The sequence below is a fragment of the Chiloscyllium plagiosum genome, unplaced genomic scaffold, assembly GCF_037043375.1.
Source record: "Chiloscyllium plagiosum isolate Xiang-an unplaced genomic scaffold, Cpla_swu_hap1 HiC_scaffold_14, whole genome shotgun sequence".
In the NCBI taxonomy this organism is placed as follows: domain Eukaryota; kingdom Metazoa; phylum Chordata; class Chondrichthyes; order Orectolobiformes; family Hemiscylliidae; genus Chiloscyllium; species Chiloscyllium plagiosum.
The window spans coordinates 26,093,870-26,113,116 of NW_028270152.1; the positions used below are offsets into that span (position 1 = coordinate 26,093,870).

The window sequence follows — 19,247 nt, forward strand, 5'->3', positions numbered from 1 at the left end:
CGGACCTTCGGGTGACCATCCTCCAAGGTGGACTTCGGGACAGGCAGCAGAGGAAAGTGGCCGAGCAGAGGCTGATAGCTAAGTTCGGTACCCATAGGGAGGGCCTCAACCGGGACCTTGGGTTCATATCACATTACAGGTGATCACCATTGCACCACACACACACACACTCTCACATACACACGGACACAGGTACACACAGACGCGCACACAGACACCCACACACACCCTTATAGACACACACTCTCACACATGCACCCCCTCACAGACTTAAGACACTCTGCACTCACTACACACACACACACACACGCTTTCTCACACTCACAACCCCCACCCCAGTCAGATACACACACAGACAGATAAAGACCCACATGCACACATATATTTTGTGTGGTGATTTTTTTTGTACTTGCAGAGTTACATTGCACTTTGATCAAAAACTGCATACATTCATGTTGAACTCTGAGCTCAAAAACTGCATGAATATATGTAAAATTCTGTTATCTCACTTTTTAGATTAGAATCAATCTAAACATCAGGTCATAGACAGAGAACACAGGGGGCTAACAGCTTCAACATATTCTGGATCAGTGGTGCTGGAAGAACACAGCAATTCAGGCAGCATCCGACGAGCAGCAAAATCGACGTTTCGGGCAAAAGCGCTTCAACATATTGTCTAGCTATCACCATTGTTAACAGCTAACCCGAGAATGCAACTTTTAAAAAAAGGGTTTTGTGATTTACACATGAAAGAAGTGAAACTATCACTGTATTCTAACAGATGAAAGGCTTAACAGACAATCAATTCTTCAATGTATAATTTCAGTTACAACACACTGCAAATTTTTGCTATCAATTCTGTGTTACGATCGAGCCCTCCACGATCACCTGATGAAGGAGCGTCGCTCCGAAAGCTAGTGTGCTTCCAATTAAACCTGTTGGACTATAACCTGGTGTTATGTGATTTTTAACAAGTTCTTGCTTGTTTTATAGCTAACTACTGTTAACTGAGCAACAGACTGAGAATTAAATAAAAAGTCCAGGAGGAAGTGCAAACGTAGATCCACGTATATTTCAGTTCGTCACTAATAAAGGTACAGAGGAATATGCTAACAGAAATACAATTAGGTGTAAGGAAACATCTGTGGACTGTAAAGTATAAACACGAAAGCATTCTCCTCACCCCCACCCTCCTCTAGCTTATCTCTCCACGCTTCAGGCTCTCTGCCTTTATTCCTGATGAAGGGCTTTTGCCTGAAACGTCGATTTTGCTGCTCCTCAGATGCTGCCTGAATTGCTGTGCTCTTCCAGCATCTGCAGTCATTGTTTTTACCCAGTTACGGGAAAAGACCAACTGACACGAGGAAACCCAACAATCAGCCTCTGGACTGGCAGACTGACCAATAGGAAAAGGGTATACTGGGAAGCCGGCGCACCCGTGTCGATCAATGGGAGAAGGTTTTACTGCCGGCGCGTTGCCGATTGGTCGCCGGGCGGAGAGTCGGTTTCTCCCCCTCTGGATTACAGCTGAAAAGCCGGTGAGTGAGGCTGGGCCTATGGGCGGGTGAGGAAATGTAGTGACTGAGCGATAATGGTCCCCTTGGTTGGGTTGGGAGGCTTGTCGCTGATTGGTGATCAGGGGACGTGGTGTGTGTATGTGGCGGTTGGGGGTTAGCGAGGAACCACCATTCTCCTGTCACAACCTTCCTCTGTGCACGTGCGGGATCCCGGGCACGGCGCTGCTTCCTGCCCCAGATGGGAGCTCCTCCCCTGGTAAACTGTTCATTTTGTATTGTCTGCTGTGTCTGTCGATAAAAAAAAAGCTCAAAGCACGCCTTCTGGACAGAGCCTCTAGTTTGGAAGTGCTCACCCAAAGCTTCAATCCCTTTTCCATCGCTGATGAGTCTTCTGTGTATCTCGAGCATTTATTTCTAACTTACCCGATTTTTACATCTACAACCTTTTTTCAGACTGGACCTTTCCAGCCATGACTCGAATATTGCATCAGAAAGCACTGCTGCTGGATGCTCGCGCAATATTCAGTGGACCTGGAAAACTTGACCAGCTGATTGAAAATTTTGAATTGAGATTAGATTAGATTCCCTACAGTGTGGAAACAGGCTCTTCGGCCCAATAAATCCACACCGACCCTCCGAAGAGTAACCTATCCAGACCCATTTCCCATTGACTGATGCACTAATGAATTATTAGCTTAAATGTATATGATGAAATTCATGAGCACACTTATACTTTTTAAACAAATGATTAATATAAATTCAGTACTGCTTTAGGTGACAACATTCTTCTGCATAGAATATAAATTTAATTAGTTTGAAAGACTGGTTTGGCTGCATACTTTCATATATTCTTGACCTTTATTTCGCTTGATAAGCTTGTATGGGTGTTGCTGGCAAACGTGGTATTTAAAATCCAGCTGTAAATGTACCTGAGACTGCAGTGAGCTGCTTCCTGATTGCATTCAACCTGTATGGTGTCAGTGTGTGCAGGGTGTTGAGAGTGAAAGGTACAGAAGTTTGACTCTGCAATGTGAAAGGAACACCCCTCTTTCCAATTTAAGTTCATGTAGGCCTTGGAAGGGAGCTTGGGGTTGCTGATATTACCATGTTACTGCAGCTCTTGTAAGTGATGAAGTCGGTGAAAGTGAGGACTGTAGATGCTGGAGAGTCAGAGTTGAAAAGGGTGGCACTTAAAAAGCACAGCAGGTCATGAAACATCCGAGTAGCAGGAGAGTCAATGTTTTGGACATAAGCTCTTTGTCAGGAATGGTAGGGTTGTGGGGGAGAGAGGGCTGGGGTGAAGGTAAGTGGGAAGGCACTAGGTGGCTATAGGTGGGAGGTAATTGTGATATGTCAGTGGGGAGGGTGGAGTGGATAGGTGGGAAGGCAGATGGACGGGTTAAAAGGGTGGTGCTGAGTTTGAGGGTTGGATATGGGATGAGGTAGGGGGAGGGGAGATTTGGAAAGTCGATGTTGGCGCTATGCGGTTGAAGGGTCCCAAGGCATTCTTCTTTCTCCAGTTAGCAGGTGTCCAGATTCCCCTGGTCCTCACCTTCTACCCCACTAATCTCTGGATACAGTGTGTTTTTATCTGATATTTCCACCACTTAGAGCATTCAATGCGCTCAATGTGGTCTCCTCTGTCAGGGAGACAGGATGCCAACTAGCAGAGTGTTTCAAGGAACATCTCTGGGACATGCACTAAACAACCCCACTGCCCTGTGGCTGACTATTTCAACACTCCTCACTCTGCCAAGGACAAGCAAGTCCTGGGCTACCTCCACTGCTAAATTTAATCCACCTGCTAACAGGAGGAAGAACGCCTCATCTTCTGTTTTGGGACTGTTCAACCATGTGGCATCAACATTGATTTCAGTAGTTTCCAAATCCCTCTTTTTTTTTTCTCTTCTCCCCTCCCTCCCCCAACCTTATCCCAGATCCAACCCTCGAACATGGCACCGTCCTCGTGACCTGTCCACTCCACTTGATGAATGGCCTGAAATGTCAGCTCTCCTCCTCGGATGCTGCCTGGCCTGCTGTACTTTTGCAGTGCCACATGTTTCAACCAACAAGTCATGGGTTCACAAGGTATTGCTGAACAAGCCTTGGTTACTGCAATGCATCTTGTAATTGGGATGTACTGCATCTCCTATAGTGGGAAGATTGAATACTTAAGGTGCTGATCAGACTGCTTTGTACTTTAATGGTATCCACTTGCTTCACTGTTGAAACTGCACTCTTCCAAGCAGGTCAAGAGTATTCCATTGATTTCTCCAATTTGTCTTGTAGACGGTAGAAGGGTTATGGAAGGTCACATGAGCTGTTTGCTGAAGAATACCTGCCCTACACTGGTTTTTAGAGCCACTGTATCCATGTGGCTTCTCCTGGTAGGCTTGTTTTTGGTGCTTATCAGGATTGTGCTGAGTTTGATGATAGAATTGTTGGAAGCTGGGGAAGTGATTTGCTGGACCCCGTGCTGAGATATTTTACTATCAGTAGCCACAGTGCAGTGCCAGAAGGCTGGAGGTTGGCCAACGTGGTGCCACTATTTAAGAAAGGAGGTCAGGAAATGTCAGAACTATAGACTGGTGAGCCTGACATCAGTGGTGGGTAAGTTGTTGGAGGGAATCCTGAGAAACAGGATTGAAATGCATCTAGAAAAGCAACGACTGATTTGGGATAGTCAACATGGCTTTGTGCATGGGATATCGTGTCTCACTAAGTTGATTGAGTTTTAAAAGGTGTAATGAAAATGATTAAGGGAAGAGCAATGGATATGGTCTATATGGAGAAAGTGCAGACTGCAGATAGTGGAGATCAGAGTCGAGAGTACGGTGCTGGAAAAGCACAGCAGGTCAGGCAGCATCTGAGGAGCAGGAGAATCAAAGTTTGGACAAGAGCCCTTCATCAGGAATTGTTCCTGCCCTTCCTGATGAAAGACTCTTGTCCACAATATTGATTCTCCTGCACCTTGGATGCTGTCTGACCTGCTGTGCTTTTCCAGCATATCTATATGGATTTCAGGAAGGGTTTGACAAGGTTCCTCATGGTAGACTGGTCAGCAAAGTCAGCTTACATGGAATATAGGAGAACTAGCTATTTGGATACGGAACTGGCTTGAAGGTAGAAGACAGGGTTGTTTTTCAGAGAGGAGGCCTGTGACCAATGGTGACCAATGATGTGCCACAAGGATTGGTGCTGAGTCCACTGCTTTTTGTTATTCATATAAATGATTTGGATGTGAATATGATATGGTAGGTAAGTTTGCGGATGATACCAAAATTGGAGGTGTAATGGACGGTGAAAAGGTTACCTCAGAATGCAATGATATCTTGATCCAATGGGCTGAGGGGTGGCAGATAGAGTTTAATTTAGATAAATGTCAGCTGCTGCAAATCGGGTCAGGACATATAGACTTAATAGTAAGGTCCTGGGGAGAGTTGCTGAACAGAGACCTTAGAATGCAGGTTCGTAGTACCTTGAAAGTGGACTTGCAGGTATATAGGATACTGAAGAAGGCATTTGGTATGCTTTCCTTTATTGGTCAGTGCATTGAGTGGAGGAGTTGGGAGGTCATGTTGAGGCTGTACAGGATATTGGTTAGACCATTATTGGAATACTGTATGAAATTCTGGTCTCTGTGCTGTCAGAAGGATGTTGTGAAACTTGAAAGCGTTTCCCTGTCGGAGGCTGAAGGGTGACCCTATAGAGGTTTCTAAAATCGAGTGACACGGATGGGCTAAATAGGCAAGGGCTTTCCCCCGGGGTGAGGAAGCCCAAAACTAGTGGTGAGAAGTTTCAGGTGAGGCGGACCTCGGGGATAACTTTTTCATGCAGAGGGTGGTGTGTGTATGGCATCAGCTGCCAGAGGAAGTGGTGGAGGCTGGTGCAATTACAACATTTAAAAGGCAACTGTTTGGGTATATAAATAGGAATGGTTTTAAGGGATATGGGCCAAATGCTTGCAAATGGGACTAGATTAATTAAAGAGATCTGGTTGACATGGATGGGCTGGATCAAAGGTATACCTGCATACCTATGATTCGATGTGGATGGAAATAGAGAGCCAGCAAGAAAAAGGCAATTAATGATAACTCAAAGCTCGATTGAAGAACTGGGTTTCGAGGGAATTTGTCTTTTTAGAATTGCAGGCTTTGAGAAAGGACGTTTCAGACATCAAGTTTGCATCTGTTCAGCGAGGATAAGGATGGATTTTTTTCGGTGGCATTAGGTACTTGCAGTGGCTTCATTTCCTGCTCCTGTATTATTACCACTGGTATCTTCCAAGGAGCGATCCTTGGACCCACTCTTTCTCACATCTGATCTCTTGGAAATATTACCCCAGTCAATTCTACAAAGTCCTCTCATCTCCTGGAAACTTATGCCTAAATTAAGAAAGCTGTAAGACAGACTGATCAAGTAACATAATGTTCACCAAATCTTACTTTACATCCAACATCCCACACTCACCTATCAATATTCTCAGGTATGACCTGTTCCGACAGCACAGTTGGAATGGTTCTGGGAGTCCTCAAAATTTACTATGAACTCTATAAAGTTGTATGGCATTCAGTTAAGACCACCTTTAACTGATATTCTTACTCAATTGTTAAATACAGAGTATTACTTGAAAGAACCACGGAGGGTAATGAGGGTACAGAATGTGCTGCAGGTGGGGATCTTCAGAGTCCATTGCTGTGAATTGGTTTGTAACACTCCTGACTGAGCCCTGAAGGACATCTTCAGACATCTTAGTTGAAGGGATGAAGGCATCACTTGCTTGGCCACTACTTACTGCTCGTCCCTAATAATTATTGAAAGTGATATGTCCTGCCATCTTGAACTGCTGCAGGAAGTTTGACAGACTTGTGTGGGCAAGAATAGAATGACAATGAAATGTGGAAAATTGTGATGTTATTCTCTGTGGTAGGAAGATCTGATGCGCAAAATATTCCAATGATGCAAGATTGTAAAGTGTAGATGTACAAGTTGACCTGTGTATGCTTTCAATAATTTGCTGAAGGCTAACCTGCAGATGCAGCAAGCAATTAGGAAGGCTAATGGTACGTTATCCTTATTGCAAGAGACTTTGAGTACAAGAGCAGTGGAATATTGCTTCAGCAATATAGAACCTTGGTTAATATGCAGGTTCACTTGGTAGTTAGGACTGCAGATGCTGGAGATCAGAGCTGAAAAATGTATTGCTGGAAAAGCGCAGCAGGTCAGGCAGCATCCAAGGAGCAGAAGAATCGACGTTTCGGGCGGAAGCCATTCCTGAAGAAGGGCTTATGCCCGAAACGTCGATTCACTTGGTAGTTAGGAAAGCAGATGTAATGTTAACCTTCATTTCGAGAGGGATAGAGCAGGAATGCACTGCTGAAGCTGTATAAGGTTCTGGCCACACTGCATGGAATGTTGTGAACAGTTTTGTGCTCTGTGTCGAAGGAAGGATGTGTTGATTTTTGGAGGGAGCCCAGAAGAGGTTTACAAGAATGATCCTGGGGATCAAGGCCTTATTATATGAGGAGTGAATGAGGACTTTGGGTCTGTACTGTGTGGAGGTTAGAAGGTTGAGAGGTGATCTGATTGGAAATTACAGAATACTGAGAGGCCTGGGGAGATGTTTCCACTGGTGGGACCCATGGGCACAATCTCAGGCTGAAGGATGACCCTTAGATATTTGATAAGGAGGAATTTCTTCAGCCCAAAGGTGGTGAATCTGTGAAGCCCTGCCACAGAACGTTTTGGTGGTCAAATCCTTGAGTATATCTAAGACCGGTTTTTTGATGAGCAAGGGATTAAAGGTTATGGGGAGAAAGTAGGAGAATGTGATCGTGAAACATGTTGATCATGATCGAATGATGGAGCAGACTAGATTGGTCAAATGGTCCAATTGTACTCCTTTATCATTTGGTATTACATCGGGAGATGGAGGCTCCACAAATATCCCCATCCTCAACAACAGGGTAGCCTAGCACACCACTGCAAAATGTCAGGCTGAAGCATTTCCAAATACCTTCAGCTAGAAGTGATGAGTGGATGATTCATTTCTATCTTCTCCCTGAGGTCCCTAGCATCACAGGTCCCATTCCTGAACCAATTCAACTCACTCCATAATATGAAGAAACAGCTGAAGACATTCAAAACTGCCAAAGGAACATTCTGGCAAGAGCATTGAAGATATGCTCCAGTATAGCTGTGCCTGTATCTAAACTGTTCCGGTCCAGTAGAAAACAAAATATTTTTCCCATAGTGAAGATGACCAGTTAAGTAGTTTATTTCAGGTTTTCAGCCAGGTTTCTTTAATAAACACCATTTTCAGCTTTATCAGCAAAACAAAACTTATTCCGCTAATGTGCAATAATTGATTAACATATAGTCAGCAATATGGAAGTATAAATGCTTATCTCTCTGAATATCCCCAAAACCGAGAGGCACGTGCAGAAGCACATAAGTTTACAGGAAAAATGGAAAGAAAACATTATTTCTCTGCAGAGATTGGATTTCTGAAAAAAAAGTGGATTAGTCCTAATGGCAAGAGGATAAAGCAGAGGATATTCCAGATTGTTTCTCTGATGACCACACATGCCAGAACAAGTCATGGACAGTTACCTCTGAAATCATGCAGACACAGCTTGCTCACAGATACAATCTTGACCTCATCCTTCAATCAAGAGAAAGTGAGGACTGCAGATGCTGGAGATCAGAGTTGAGAGCACGGTGCTGGAAAAACACAGCAGGTCAGGCAGCATCCAAGGAGCAGGAGAATCGACATATCGGGCATAAGCCCTTCGTCACTATTCCTTCAATCACTCTTTTGAAAGAACACATAGATTTCACTCTGAACTTAACAGAAGACTTTCTTGACAGAAATGGGAGAAACCAGCTGCGCAATGTGTTTTTTCTTGTAGGCTTTCATTTGACTCTGCTGGTTCTTAGGCTTTTTTCCAACTCAGCTCGTTCTTTTGGTTGTTCTCCAACTGAATGAGATAAATAAGAACAAGCCAGTTACTACTCAAAATAGCTTGAACAGAGTCTATATCAAAGAAGTGGTTATCACCAGATTTCTTGGAAGCATTATTTTTTAAAAAGTACTAATGTCCATAGCCAGTTTTGAATGATCTGTTTTCAAGAAAACATTCCTGGTATATTGACAGCACTGGAAATAAATTCCTAGCGAGTTTTGAGAAGATTTATAGCTCAGGTTGAGGTACTGGATGTAAGTTGGCTCTCTGTGCTGGAAGGTTCATTTTCGTGTGTTTCATCATCATCATCATCATCATATGAGATAACATCATCAGTGAGCCTTCGGTGAAGTGCTAACGTTATGTCCTGCTTTCTATTTGTGTTTTGGTTTCCTTAGGTTGTTGATGTCATTTCCTGTTCTTTTTCTCAGAGGGTGGTAGACTGGGTCAAAATCAATGTATTTATTGAGAGAGTTCCGGTTGGAATGCCATGCTTCTAGGATCCCCGCTATCACGGTTCTTAGTAGAGGCAGTAATGCAGAGACTGAAACAAACAGCTGTGCCAGCCATCAAACCGAGACTTTGGGTCCACATAGTGAAGGATACTTTTGTCACGACTAAACAAAACAAATTAGAGGAAACCTTTAAGACCATCAATAATATCCTTACTGGCATAAAATTCACAAAAGAGGAGGAAAGCAACACCAAACTGCCATTCCTTGATGTCACAGTAGAGCAAATAGTCAATGGGGAGCTTCAAACTAGCATTTACAGGAAAACAACACATGCGGACTAAATACTGAAGTTCAAAAGCAACCATCCCAACACCTACAAACGAAGCTGCATTAGAACATTATTGAACGAGCCACTATACACTGTAGCACAGAGGAACTACGAAGAGCAGAAGAAAATCATCGTTACAGTATATATACAGGTGGAGAAAGTGAGGTCTGCAGATGCTGGAGATCAGAGCTGGAAATGTGTTGCTGGAAAAGCGCAGCAGGTCAGGCAGCATCCAGGGAACAGGAGAATCGACGTTTCGGGCATAAGCCCTTCTTCAGGAATGGGGAAAGTTTGTCCAGCAGGCTAAGATAAAAGGTAGGGAGGAGGGACTTAGGGGAGGGGCGTCAGAAATGTGATAGGTGGAAAGAGGTCAAGGTGAGGGTGATAGGTCAGACTGGGGTGGGGGCGGAGAGGTCGGGAAGAAGATCTCAGGTTAGGAAGGCGGTGCTGAATTTGATGGATTTGACTGAGACAGGGTGGGGGGAGGGGAAATGAGGAAACTGGTGAAATCCGAGTTTATCCCTTGTGGTTGGAGGGTTCCTAGCCGGAAGATGAGGCGTTCTTCCTCCAACCGTCGTTTTGTTGTGGTCTGACGATGGAGGAGTCCAAAGACCTGCATATCCTTGGTGGAGTGGGAGGGGGAATTGAAATGTTGAGCTACAGGGTGGTTGGGTTGGTTGGTCCGGGTGTCCCAGAGGTGTTCTCTGAAACGCTCCGCAAGTAGCCGGCCTGTCTCCCCAATATAGAGGAGGCCACATCGGGTGCAGAGGATGCAATAGATGTGTGGAGGTGCAGGTGAATCTGTGGCGGATATGGAAGTTTCCTTTGGGGCCTTGGAGGGAGGTGAGGGGGGAGGTGTGGGCGCAAGTCTTGCACCTCCTGCGGTTGCAGGGGAAGGTGCCGGGAGTGGAGGTTGGGTTGGTGGGGGGTGTGGATCTGACGAGGGAGTCACGGAGGGAGTTGTCTTTACGGAATGCTGATAGGGGAGGGGAGGGAAATATATCCTTGGTGTTGGGGTCCGTTTGGAGGTAGCGGAAATGACGGCGGATGATGCGCTGTACATGGAGATTGGTGGGGTGGTAGGTGAGGACCAGTGGGGTTCTGTCCTGGTGGCGGTTGGAGGGGCGGGGTTCAAGGGCGGAGGAGCGGGAAGTGGAAGAGATGCGGTGGAGGGCAGCGTCGACCACGTCGGGGGGGAAATTGCGGTCCTTGAAGAAGGAGGCCATCTGGGTTGTGCGTTTTTGGAACTGGTCCTCCTGGGAGCAGATGCGGCGGAGTCGAAGGAATTGGGAGAATGGGATGGTGTTTTTACAGGGGGCAGGATGGGAGGAGGTGTAGTCCAGGTAGCTGTGGGAGTCGGTCGGTTTGTAGTAGATGTCCGTGTTGATTCGGTCGCCTGAGATGGAAATAGAAAGGTGGAGGAAGGAATCTGAGACTGTCCAGGTGAATTTGAGGTCGGGGTGGAAGGTGTTGGTGAAGTGGATGAACTGTTCAACCTCCTCGTGGGAGCACGAGGCGGCGCCGATACAGTCATCGATGTAGCGGAGGAAAAGGTGGGGGGTGGGGCCAGTGTAGTTGCGGAAGATGGATTGTTCCACATATCCTACGAAGAGGCAGGCATAGCTGGGGCCCATGCGGGTGCCCATGGCTACTCCTTTCGTTTGGAGGAAGTGGGAGGATTGGAAGGTGCCCAATGAACACAGTCTGCAGATTTCTCAGCAACAAACAAGCAGACAAAGCACGCGAGAAACACTAACCACTCTCCCCTACATCAAAAACATCTCTGAAATGACTGCCAGACTACTCAGACCTCTTGGCATTATTGTAGCCCACAAACCCACCAACACACACAACACACTATAACAGCAGCTAAGAACTTAAAAGACCCTATACGGACAATAAACAAAATGAACGCCATTTACAAAATAGCTTGCAAGAGCAAACAGTACATTGGACAAACAGGCAGAAAACTAGCCACCAGAATGCACGAATCTCAGTTAGCCACAAAAAGACATGACCCACTATCACTAGTATCCTTACATATAGATGACGAAGGACAACACTTTGACTGAGACAACATATCCTAGGACAAGCCAAACCGAGACACTCACAAGGATTCCAAGACGCATAGCATTCCAACCAGAACACACTCAACAAACGGTGATCTAGACCCCGGGTCGAGATTAGAGTGGTTCTGGAAAAGCACAGCAGGTCAGGCAGCATCCGAGGAACAGGAAAATCGACATTTTGGGCAAAAGCCCTTCATCAGGAATAGAGGCAGGGTGCCTGCAGAGTGGAGAGATAAATGAGAGGGGGGTGGGGTTGGGGAGAAAGTAGCATAGAGTACCATAGGTGAATGGAGATGGAGTTGATGGGTCAGAGAGGAGGGTGGGGGAAGGTAGCAAAGAGTACAGTGGGTGAATGGGAGTGGGGATGAAGGTGATAGGTCAGAGAGGAGGGTGGAATGTATAGGTGGGAAGGAAGATAGGCAGGTAGGACAGGTCATGAAGGCAGTGCTGACCTGGAAGGTTGGAGCTGGGGTGAGGTGGCGGAAGAGGAAATGAGGAAACTGGTGAAATCCACATTGATGCCCTGGGGTTGAAGTGTTCCGAGGCGGAAGATGAGGCGTTCTTCCTGCTGAGACGTCGGGTGGTGAGGGAGTGGCGGTGGAGGAGGCCGAGGACCTGCATGCACTCGGCAGAGTGGGAGGGGGAGTTGAAATGCGGTGTTTGATTGGCGCGGGTGTCCCAGAGATGTTCCCGAAAGTGGTCAAACCCCACTCCTCCAATCGTAACAAGTACAGAACCCCCCCCGGTGCTCATCTTCCACCCAACCAACCTTTGCATAAACCATATCATCCGAAGACATTTCCATCACTTCCAAACGGACCCCACCACCAGGGATATATTTTCCTCCTCACCCATTTCCGCCTTCCGCAAAGACCGTTCCCTCTGTGACTACCTGGTCAGGTCTACACCCCCCAACAACCCACCCTCCCATCCTGGCACACACCCCTACCACCGCAGGAATTGCAAAACCTGCGTCCACACCACCTCCTTCACCTCCATCCAAGGCCCCAAAGGAGTCTTCCACATCCACCAAAGGTTTACCTGCACATCCACCAATATTATTTATTGTATCCGTCACTCCCGATGCAGTCTCCTCTACATTGGGGAGACTAGACGCCTCCTAGCAGTCCGCTTTAGGGAACATCTTCGGAAACCCACACCAATCCACCTCAGCGCCCTGTGGCCCAACATTTCAACTCCCCCCTCCTACTCTGCCGAGGACATGCAGGTCCTGGGTCTCCTCCACTGCCGGTCCCTCACCACCCGACGCCTGGAGGAAGAACGCCACATCTTCCGCCTCGGAACACTTCAACCCCATGGCATCAATGTGAATTTCACCAGTTTCTTCATTTCCTCTTCCCCCAGCTCCAACCTTCCAGGTCGGCACCGCCCTCATGACCTGTCCTACCTGCCTATCTTCATTTCCACCTATCCACTCCACCCTCCTCTCTGACCTATCAACTCCATCTCCACCCCCATTCACCTATTGTACTCTATGCTACTTTTTCCCCACCCCCACCCCCCCTCTCATTTATCTCTCCACTCTGCAGGCACCCTGCCTCTATTCCTGATGAAGGGTTTTTGCCTGAAACGTCGATTTTCCTGTCCCTCGGATGCTGCCTGACCTGCTGTGCTTTTCCAGCACCATTCTAATCTAGACTCTGGTTTCCAGCATCTGCAGTCTTTGTTTTTACCTCCTGATTTGGACCCCATCTATCACTGTGAGAAAAAGAACAGGAAATGACATCACTCACCCAGGGAAACCTAAGTACATGAATAGAAAGTGGGACATAACCTGAGCGCTTCACTAGAGGCTCACTGATGATGTTACCTTGTCTGGTGACGAAATGTCTGAAAGCGAACCTGCCAGCTCAAGGAGCAAACTTGCATCCATAAATTCCTTCTCCATGACATTCAACACTTCGATTGCCTCAAACAATTTTAAATGTAGAATAAAATAATAGAATCGGTATAAAATCAAAGGAGCAGTTTTTTTATTATATAAAGGGACCAAATTATGAATGGGCTGGACAGGATAGATGTAGGAAGAATGCTTCCACGTGTGGATGAATCTAAAACTCAAATTCATAAACTAATTACTGATGATAAATCTAACAGGGAAATAATGAAAAGTGTCTTTACCAGCAAAAGGTTGTTTGGTACAGACTCTCTGAAGACCATCCCACATAGACACAGTAACCCTGTATTTACCATGGCTAATCTACCTGGCCTTTACATATCTGGACACTATAGGGCAATTTATCGTAGCCAATCTACCTAACCGGCATATCATTGGACTGTGGGCGGAAACTGGAGCACCCCGAGGAAACCCAAGAAGACGCAGAGAGCTTCCAAATTCCACACACAGTCACCCAAGACTGGAATCAGGTCTGGGTTGTTGGCACTGTGAGGCAGCAATGCTAACCATTGTGCTGGTGTACCACCCATAAAATGTTGTCTTAAAAATATTATTCTATAATATTGGTGACCAGAGTTTAAATGTGGTCAAACCACAGAATGATATGGGTTTAGCCTGACCTTTCTACTTTTTAATCTGTCCCTCTCGGTATAAAATCAAAGGAGCAGTTTTTTTATTATATAAAGGGACCAAATTATGAATGGGCTGGACAGGATAGATGTAGGAAGAATGCTTCCACGTGTGGATGAATCTAAAACTCAAATTCATAAACTAATTACTGATGATAAATCTAACAGGGAAATAATGAAAAGTGTCTTTACCAGCAAGTGGTAAAATATGGAATTCAACACTGCATAATTTATTGAGGCAAATAATTTGGATGTTTTCAGGAGATAAGAAAAGGTAAGATGAGATGGGTGAACTAGCAAAGAGATCTTGGAGCTTAAGAATCCAGTGTATTTCTGCACTGTACTATATAAACTAATTTCTGTGTAACTAAATGCAAAATATGTATGGAACAAGAATGTTTTATGGGTGAATATAAAATAATGGTGAACTACACGGCTAATACTTAACTGATCCTGGTCTGTAGAACAAGGCATTCAACCAGAGGGAGTTTATAGTTCTCTTTTTAATACTTGGAGGGAAATTTAAGTGTTGAAGGATCATGACTTTACAGGACCTCTTTCTTTAAAAGAGGTCATTGAAAATTGGCTATGGACATCAGAATTTTAAAAAAATAATGCTTCCAAGAAATCTGGTGAAAAGTGGGTATTTGGCAGGACAGCATTAGTCTTCACCTATCTTACTTGCCAAATGAAGCCCTCTGCAGACATTTGTGAGCCTGTCAATAGACAAAGAAGGGGCACCATGGTGAAGAACTAGAGGAGGGCAGGAAAAGAAATTACGGTTATGGAAGATTGAAAAATCTGAGCTATGTTTTCATCTGTTCAACCTACTTAATGATTTGTAATTTCAAATTTAAAAGGTAAAAGGTGTGTAATTCTCTAATGTCCTTAAAAATGCTGTGTGATCAATGAGCTATTCTGAAACTTTAAGACAAAATATTTTGGGCTTTTTTGATTACAAGTTGCCACTGTATTTTGATAGCATAATGATTTGTATGTGAGCAGTTTCCTCATGATCCTGAGGAAGATTAGTTAGAGTCAGTATAAAGCATGTTTTTCATCAGTATTCCTCTGTGAATATTACATATCTGGCCATAGTTTCCTTGCTGATAGACAAACTCACAGCTGTCTGACTTGAAGCCTTTTGCCACTTTAGTCTGATTTTATAATGATTAGTTTCTCTTAATTCTTGGGAAAAATGTACTGTAAATTACCTGAAATCTGTTGTGGATAATATATAAGGTCATTATTGTTTTTGATCAATTGATGAAATGTAGTAATTTTCTCAGTGCTTAATTGAACATTTTGTCACCTAAAACTAGTTGCTTCTCTTTCAAATTTAGGTTGTAAAGAATGGTTCAACCCGTGCCAGAAACGATTAACTTCCCTGCAGAAGAAGAGCAGATACTAAAGATCTGGAAACAGTATGATTGTTTTCAAAAAAGTCTTGAACAGTCTAAAAATCGACCCAGGTGAGACCATCTTCTGGTTACACTTTTTGAAAATAATTCAAAGTAATCTATATTTTGAACTTTTTATGTAGCTTTCCTTAAGCGTTAGTGAGTTTTGAGAAGATTTGTTGCTCAGGTTGAGGTTCTGGATGTAGATTTGCTCGTTGAGCTGGAAGGTTTGTTTTCAGAAGTTTGTCACCATACCAGGTAACGTCATCGGTGAGCCTCTGGATGAAGCTAAAATGTTTCCTTAAGTGTTTTCTTAGCTACACTAAATGTATACATGTAAAATGGCATTTCATTTGTTTATTTATCAAAAGGTACAGCAATCCGTTGTAAAACTTTGTTTAGTTGGAGGGTTTCTTCTATATTTACTGATGTGCAATAAATGTATTCTTTGAAGCTGTTTTGCTCTGAGGTGGATTAAAGTTTTATTTCTTGTACACTGTAGCTATAAAGAGTACAATTATTGTACTGTCACCTGCACTCAATGCCTTCCCATGTTTCTACCTCCATCCTTATTTTACCTATGCTTTTTATCGTTGCTGTTGATGTTTTGAATACCCAATTTGCATTCTCTTACCCTCTCCCCATCATAAAGTCCCAATGTTTTCAAATTCAACTGCATATTTCTGCCCCTCAGAAATTCTTTTGTACATTGATGAATCCTTATGAATCTACAGGAGCTATGTCTTCCTTTACATTCAGTTTGTGTCTGTATTTGAATCCAACATCCAACTTTGCATCCAGATATTGATGACTGAGTCATCAGCTAGGTTTGAGTTCCATTTTCAAATTTCTACCTAAAGCCACTTTGCTGTCAACCTTTTAAAAATGCGAAGGTTTGATTATGTCACCATGGCTTATTGTTCTTTATATTCTATTTTAGTTTGTCTTTCCTTTTATCGAAGGGCTTGAGATGTGTAGACATTGGACAAACTTTTAAAGTCTAATTGTACTCGGGTCTTGGTTGGCATCTGGAAGGTTTTCGTGCTTTGAGTATATCTGTATTTTTAGTCAGGTATGTATAATTCGATATGTAATTGTTGAACTTGACAGATACACTTTTTATGATGGACCTCCCTTTGCCACTGGTCTTCCACACTATGGCCATATACTTGCGGGAACAATAAAGGATATAGTGACCAGGTTTGCACATCAGAGTGGATTCAGTGTTGAAAGAAGATTTGGATGGGATTGCCATGGCTTGCCTGTGGTAGGTTTGTAGAAACTGGTAGTATTTCTCAGATTCTATTGCTCAAATCTGGACTTGAGACATGGAGAAATACAAAGTAATACTTGCACCTCCAATGCCCAGTCCCTAATGAGCGAAGCACCCATTGCCATACACGAGTGTTACCGGAGCTGAAAACTTCACTGTCAACATTCCTAGTGTTCCTTTTGACCAGAAACTGAACTGGATTAGCTCTATAAATACTATGGTTGCAATTGTAGGTCAGAGGCTAACCTTGCACCAAGTAACTCACCTCCTAACACTCTGTCCCCATCTACAAGGCACAAGTCAAGAGTGTGATGGAATGCTTCCCACATAGCTGGGTGTGTGCAGCTCCAACAACGCTTCAAGCTTGAGACCAACCAGGACAAAGCAGCTGCTTGATTGGCAGAACTGCCAGAAAAATTGACTCTCTCCATTACTGACATTCAGTGGCAGCAGTGTGCACCATTACAAGGTGCAGTGCAATAGTTCACAAAGGCATCTTCGATAACACCTTCCAAGTTGATGATCACAACCATTGAGAAGGACAGAGGCAACACCATCTGTAGATTTCTCTCCAAGCCACTCACCATTCTGACTTGGAAATGCTTGCTGTTGAAGACCGACTCAACACGGACACTTACTATAAACCGACTGACTCCCACAGCTACCTAGATTACACCTCCTCCCACCCTGCCCCCTGTAAAAACGCCATCCCATATTCCCAATTCCTTCGCCTTCGCCGCATCTGCTCCCAGGAGGACCAATTCCAATATCGAACAACCCAGATGGCCTCCTTCTTCAAGGACCGCAATTTCCCCTCGGATGTGGTTGACGATGCTCTCCACCGCATCTCCTCCACTTCCCGCTCCTCTGCCCTTGAACCCCGCCCCTCCAATCGCCACCAGGACAGAACCCCACTGGTCCTCACCTACCACCCCACCAACCTCCAGATACATCGTATCATCCTTCATCATTTCCGCTACCTCCAAACAGACCCCACCACCAAGGATATATTTCCCACCCCTCCCTTCCCCTATCAGCGTTCCGGAAAGACTACTCCCTCTGCGACTCCCTCGTCAGATCCACAACCCCCACCAACCCAACCTCCACTCCCGGCACATTCCCCTGCAACCGCAAGAAATGCAAAACTTGCGCCCACACCTCCCCCCTCACTTCCCTCCAAGGCCCCAAGGGATCCTTCCATATCCATCAGAAATTCACCTGTACCTCCACACACATCATTTACTGCATCCGCTGCACCCGATGTGGCCTCCTATACATTGGGGAGACAGGCCGCATACTTGCGGAATGTTTCAGAGAACACCTCTGGGGCACCCGCACCAACTAACCCATTCGCCCCGTGGCTGAACACTTTAACTCCCCCCTCCCACTCCGCCAAGGACATGCAGGTCCTTGGTCTTCTCCATCGCCAGACCATGGCAACACGACGACTGGAGGAAGAGCGCCTCATCTTCCGCCTAGGAACCCTCCAACCACAAGGGATGAATGCAGATTTCTCCAGCTTTCTCATTTCCCCTCCCCCCACCTTTTCTCAGTCCCAACCCTCAGACTCAGCACCGCCTTCTTGACCTGCAATCTTCTTCCCGACCTGTCCGCCCCCACCCCCTGTCTGGCCAATCATCCTCACCTTGACCTCCTTCCACCTGTCGTATTCCCAACGCCCTCCCCCAAGTCCCTCCTCCCTACCTTTTATCTCGCTTGGCACACCCTCCTCATTCCTGAAGAAGGGCTTATGCCTGAAACGTCAATTCTCCTGTTCCTTTGATGCTGCCTGACCCGCTGCGCTTTTCCAGCAACACATTTTTAAGCTCTGATCTCCAGGATCTGCATCCTGGAACCCCCTCCCTAACGGCACTGTAGGTGTACTTGCAGCAAATGGGGCTGCAGTGGCACAAGAAGGTAGCTCATCCATGATTTTTCAAGGGTGCAATGTAGAGATTGCACATGTAGAGCTCTTGCCCTTTAGGATATTTACAGGTCCTGTATTCGAACAAATACATGTTTAAATTGCTCTCTTAATCTTTTCATAGTTCTGCCATTTGGTGGTTCTGCTCAGTTAATTGTGAGCCTTGCCTAAATTTAAATCTTGAGTATAAATTAGTCTTCTCACTCAAACAAAGTATTTAACTTTTATTGTCACTGTTTTGTAAGTGCTCTGATACCATTAGATTATTTTTCTAGTAAATCCTAATAGTCATTATTATGGACACTTATGTAGCTTTGATTGGTATTTTAAATCTTATTTCAAGTTTTGATTACTTTTAGCAAAGACTTGAAAAAAACAGGCACTTAAAATTTGAGTTCCTTTTCACCATATCTTCAAGTTTGAAACTTTGTATAATACAGGAATATGAAATTGATAAGACATTGGGAATAAAAGGACCTGAAGACGTAGCAGCAATGGGCATTGCTGAATACAACAAACACTGCCGAGGAATAGTGATGAGATACTCAAATGAATGGGAGGTAGGTACAATTGACGTAATACAGTCGTAAACTCTTATGACAGAGGACTGAGTTGGAACTGTTAAAGGAGGTTAGAACTTCAAATAGTCTTTGAAAGGTAGGGCTGGGCTGACTGATTTTTAATACATGATGCCCATGTGCATATTTGTGATGTTTGAAAATGAGTATATATATTTGACTCAGAATTTCAATTTTGAAATCTTTTGGTA

The 19,247-nt window shown here is 44.8% G+C and overlaps 1 protein-coding gene across 4 annotated transcripts in view; it reads left to right on the forward strand.

Moving 5' to 3' along the window:
• The first annotated feature begins 1,458 nt into the window (after nt 1-1,458).
• The window catches only part of iars1 (isoleucyl-tRNA synthetase 1), a 186,242-nt gene continuing 168,453 nt past the window's right edge, over nt 1,459-19,247 (forward strand). Inside the window, exons 1-4 of one of the 4 annotated variants that reach the window (XM_043707895.2) lie at nt 1,459-1,538; nt 15,225-15,353; nt 16,392-16,548; nt 18,919-19,038. In XM_043707895.2, the coding sequence (XP_043563830.2) occupies nt 15,235-15,353; nt 16,392-16,548; nt 18,919-19,038 (396 nt within the window). In that variant the 5' untranslated portion in view covers nt 1,459-1,538; nt 15,225-15,234. Of the gene's footprint in view, nt 1,539-1,626; nt 1,774-3,492; nt 3,606-15,224; nt 15,354-16,391; nt 16,549-18,918; nt 19,039-19,247 lie in introns of those variants that run through there. The other 3 variants (XM_043707896.2, XM_043707897.2, XM_087994227.1) reach the window with 3 other exon arrangements.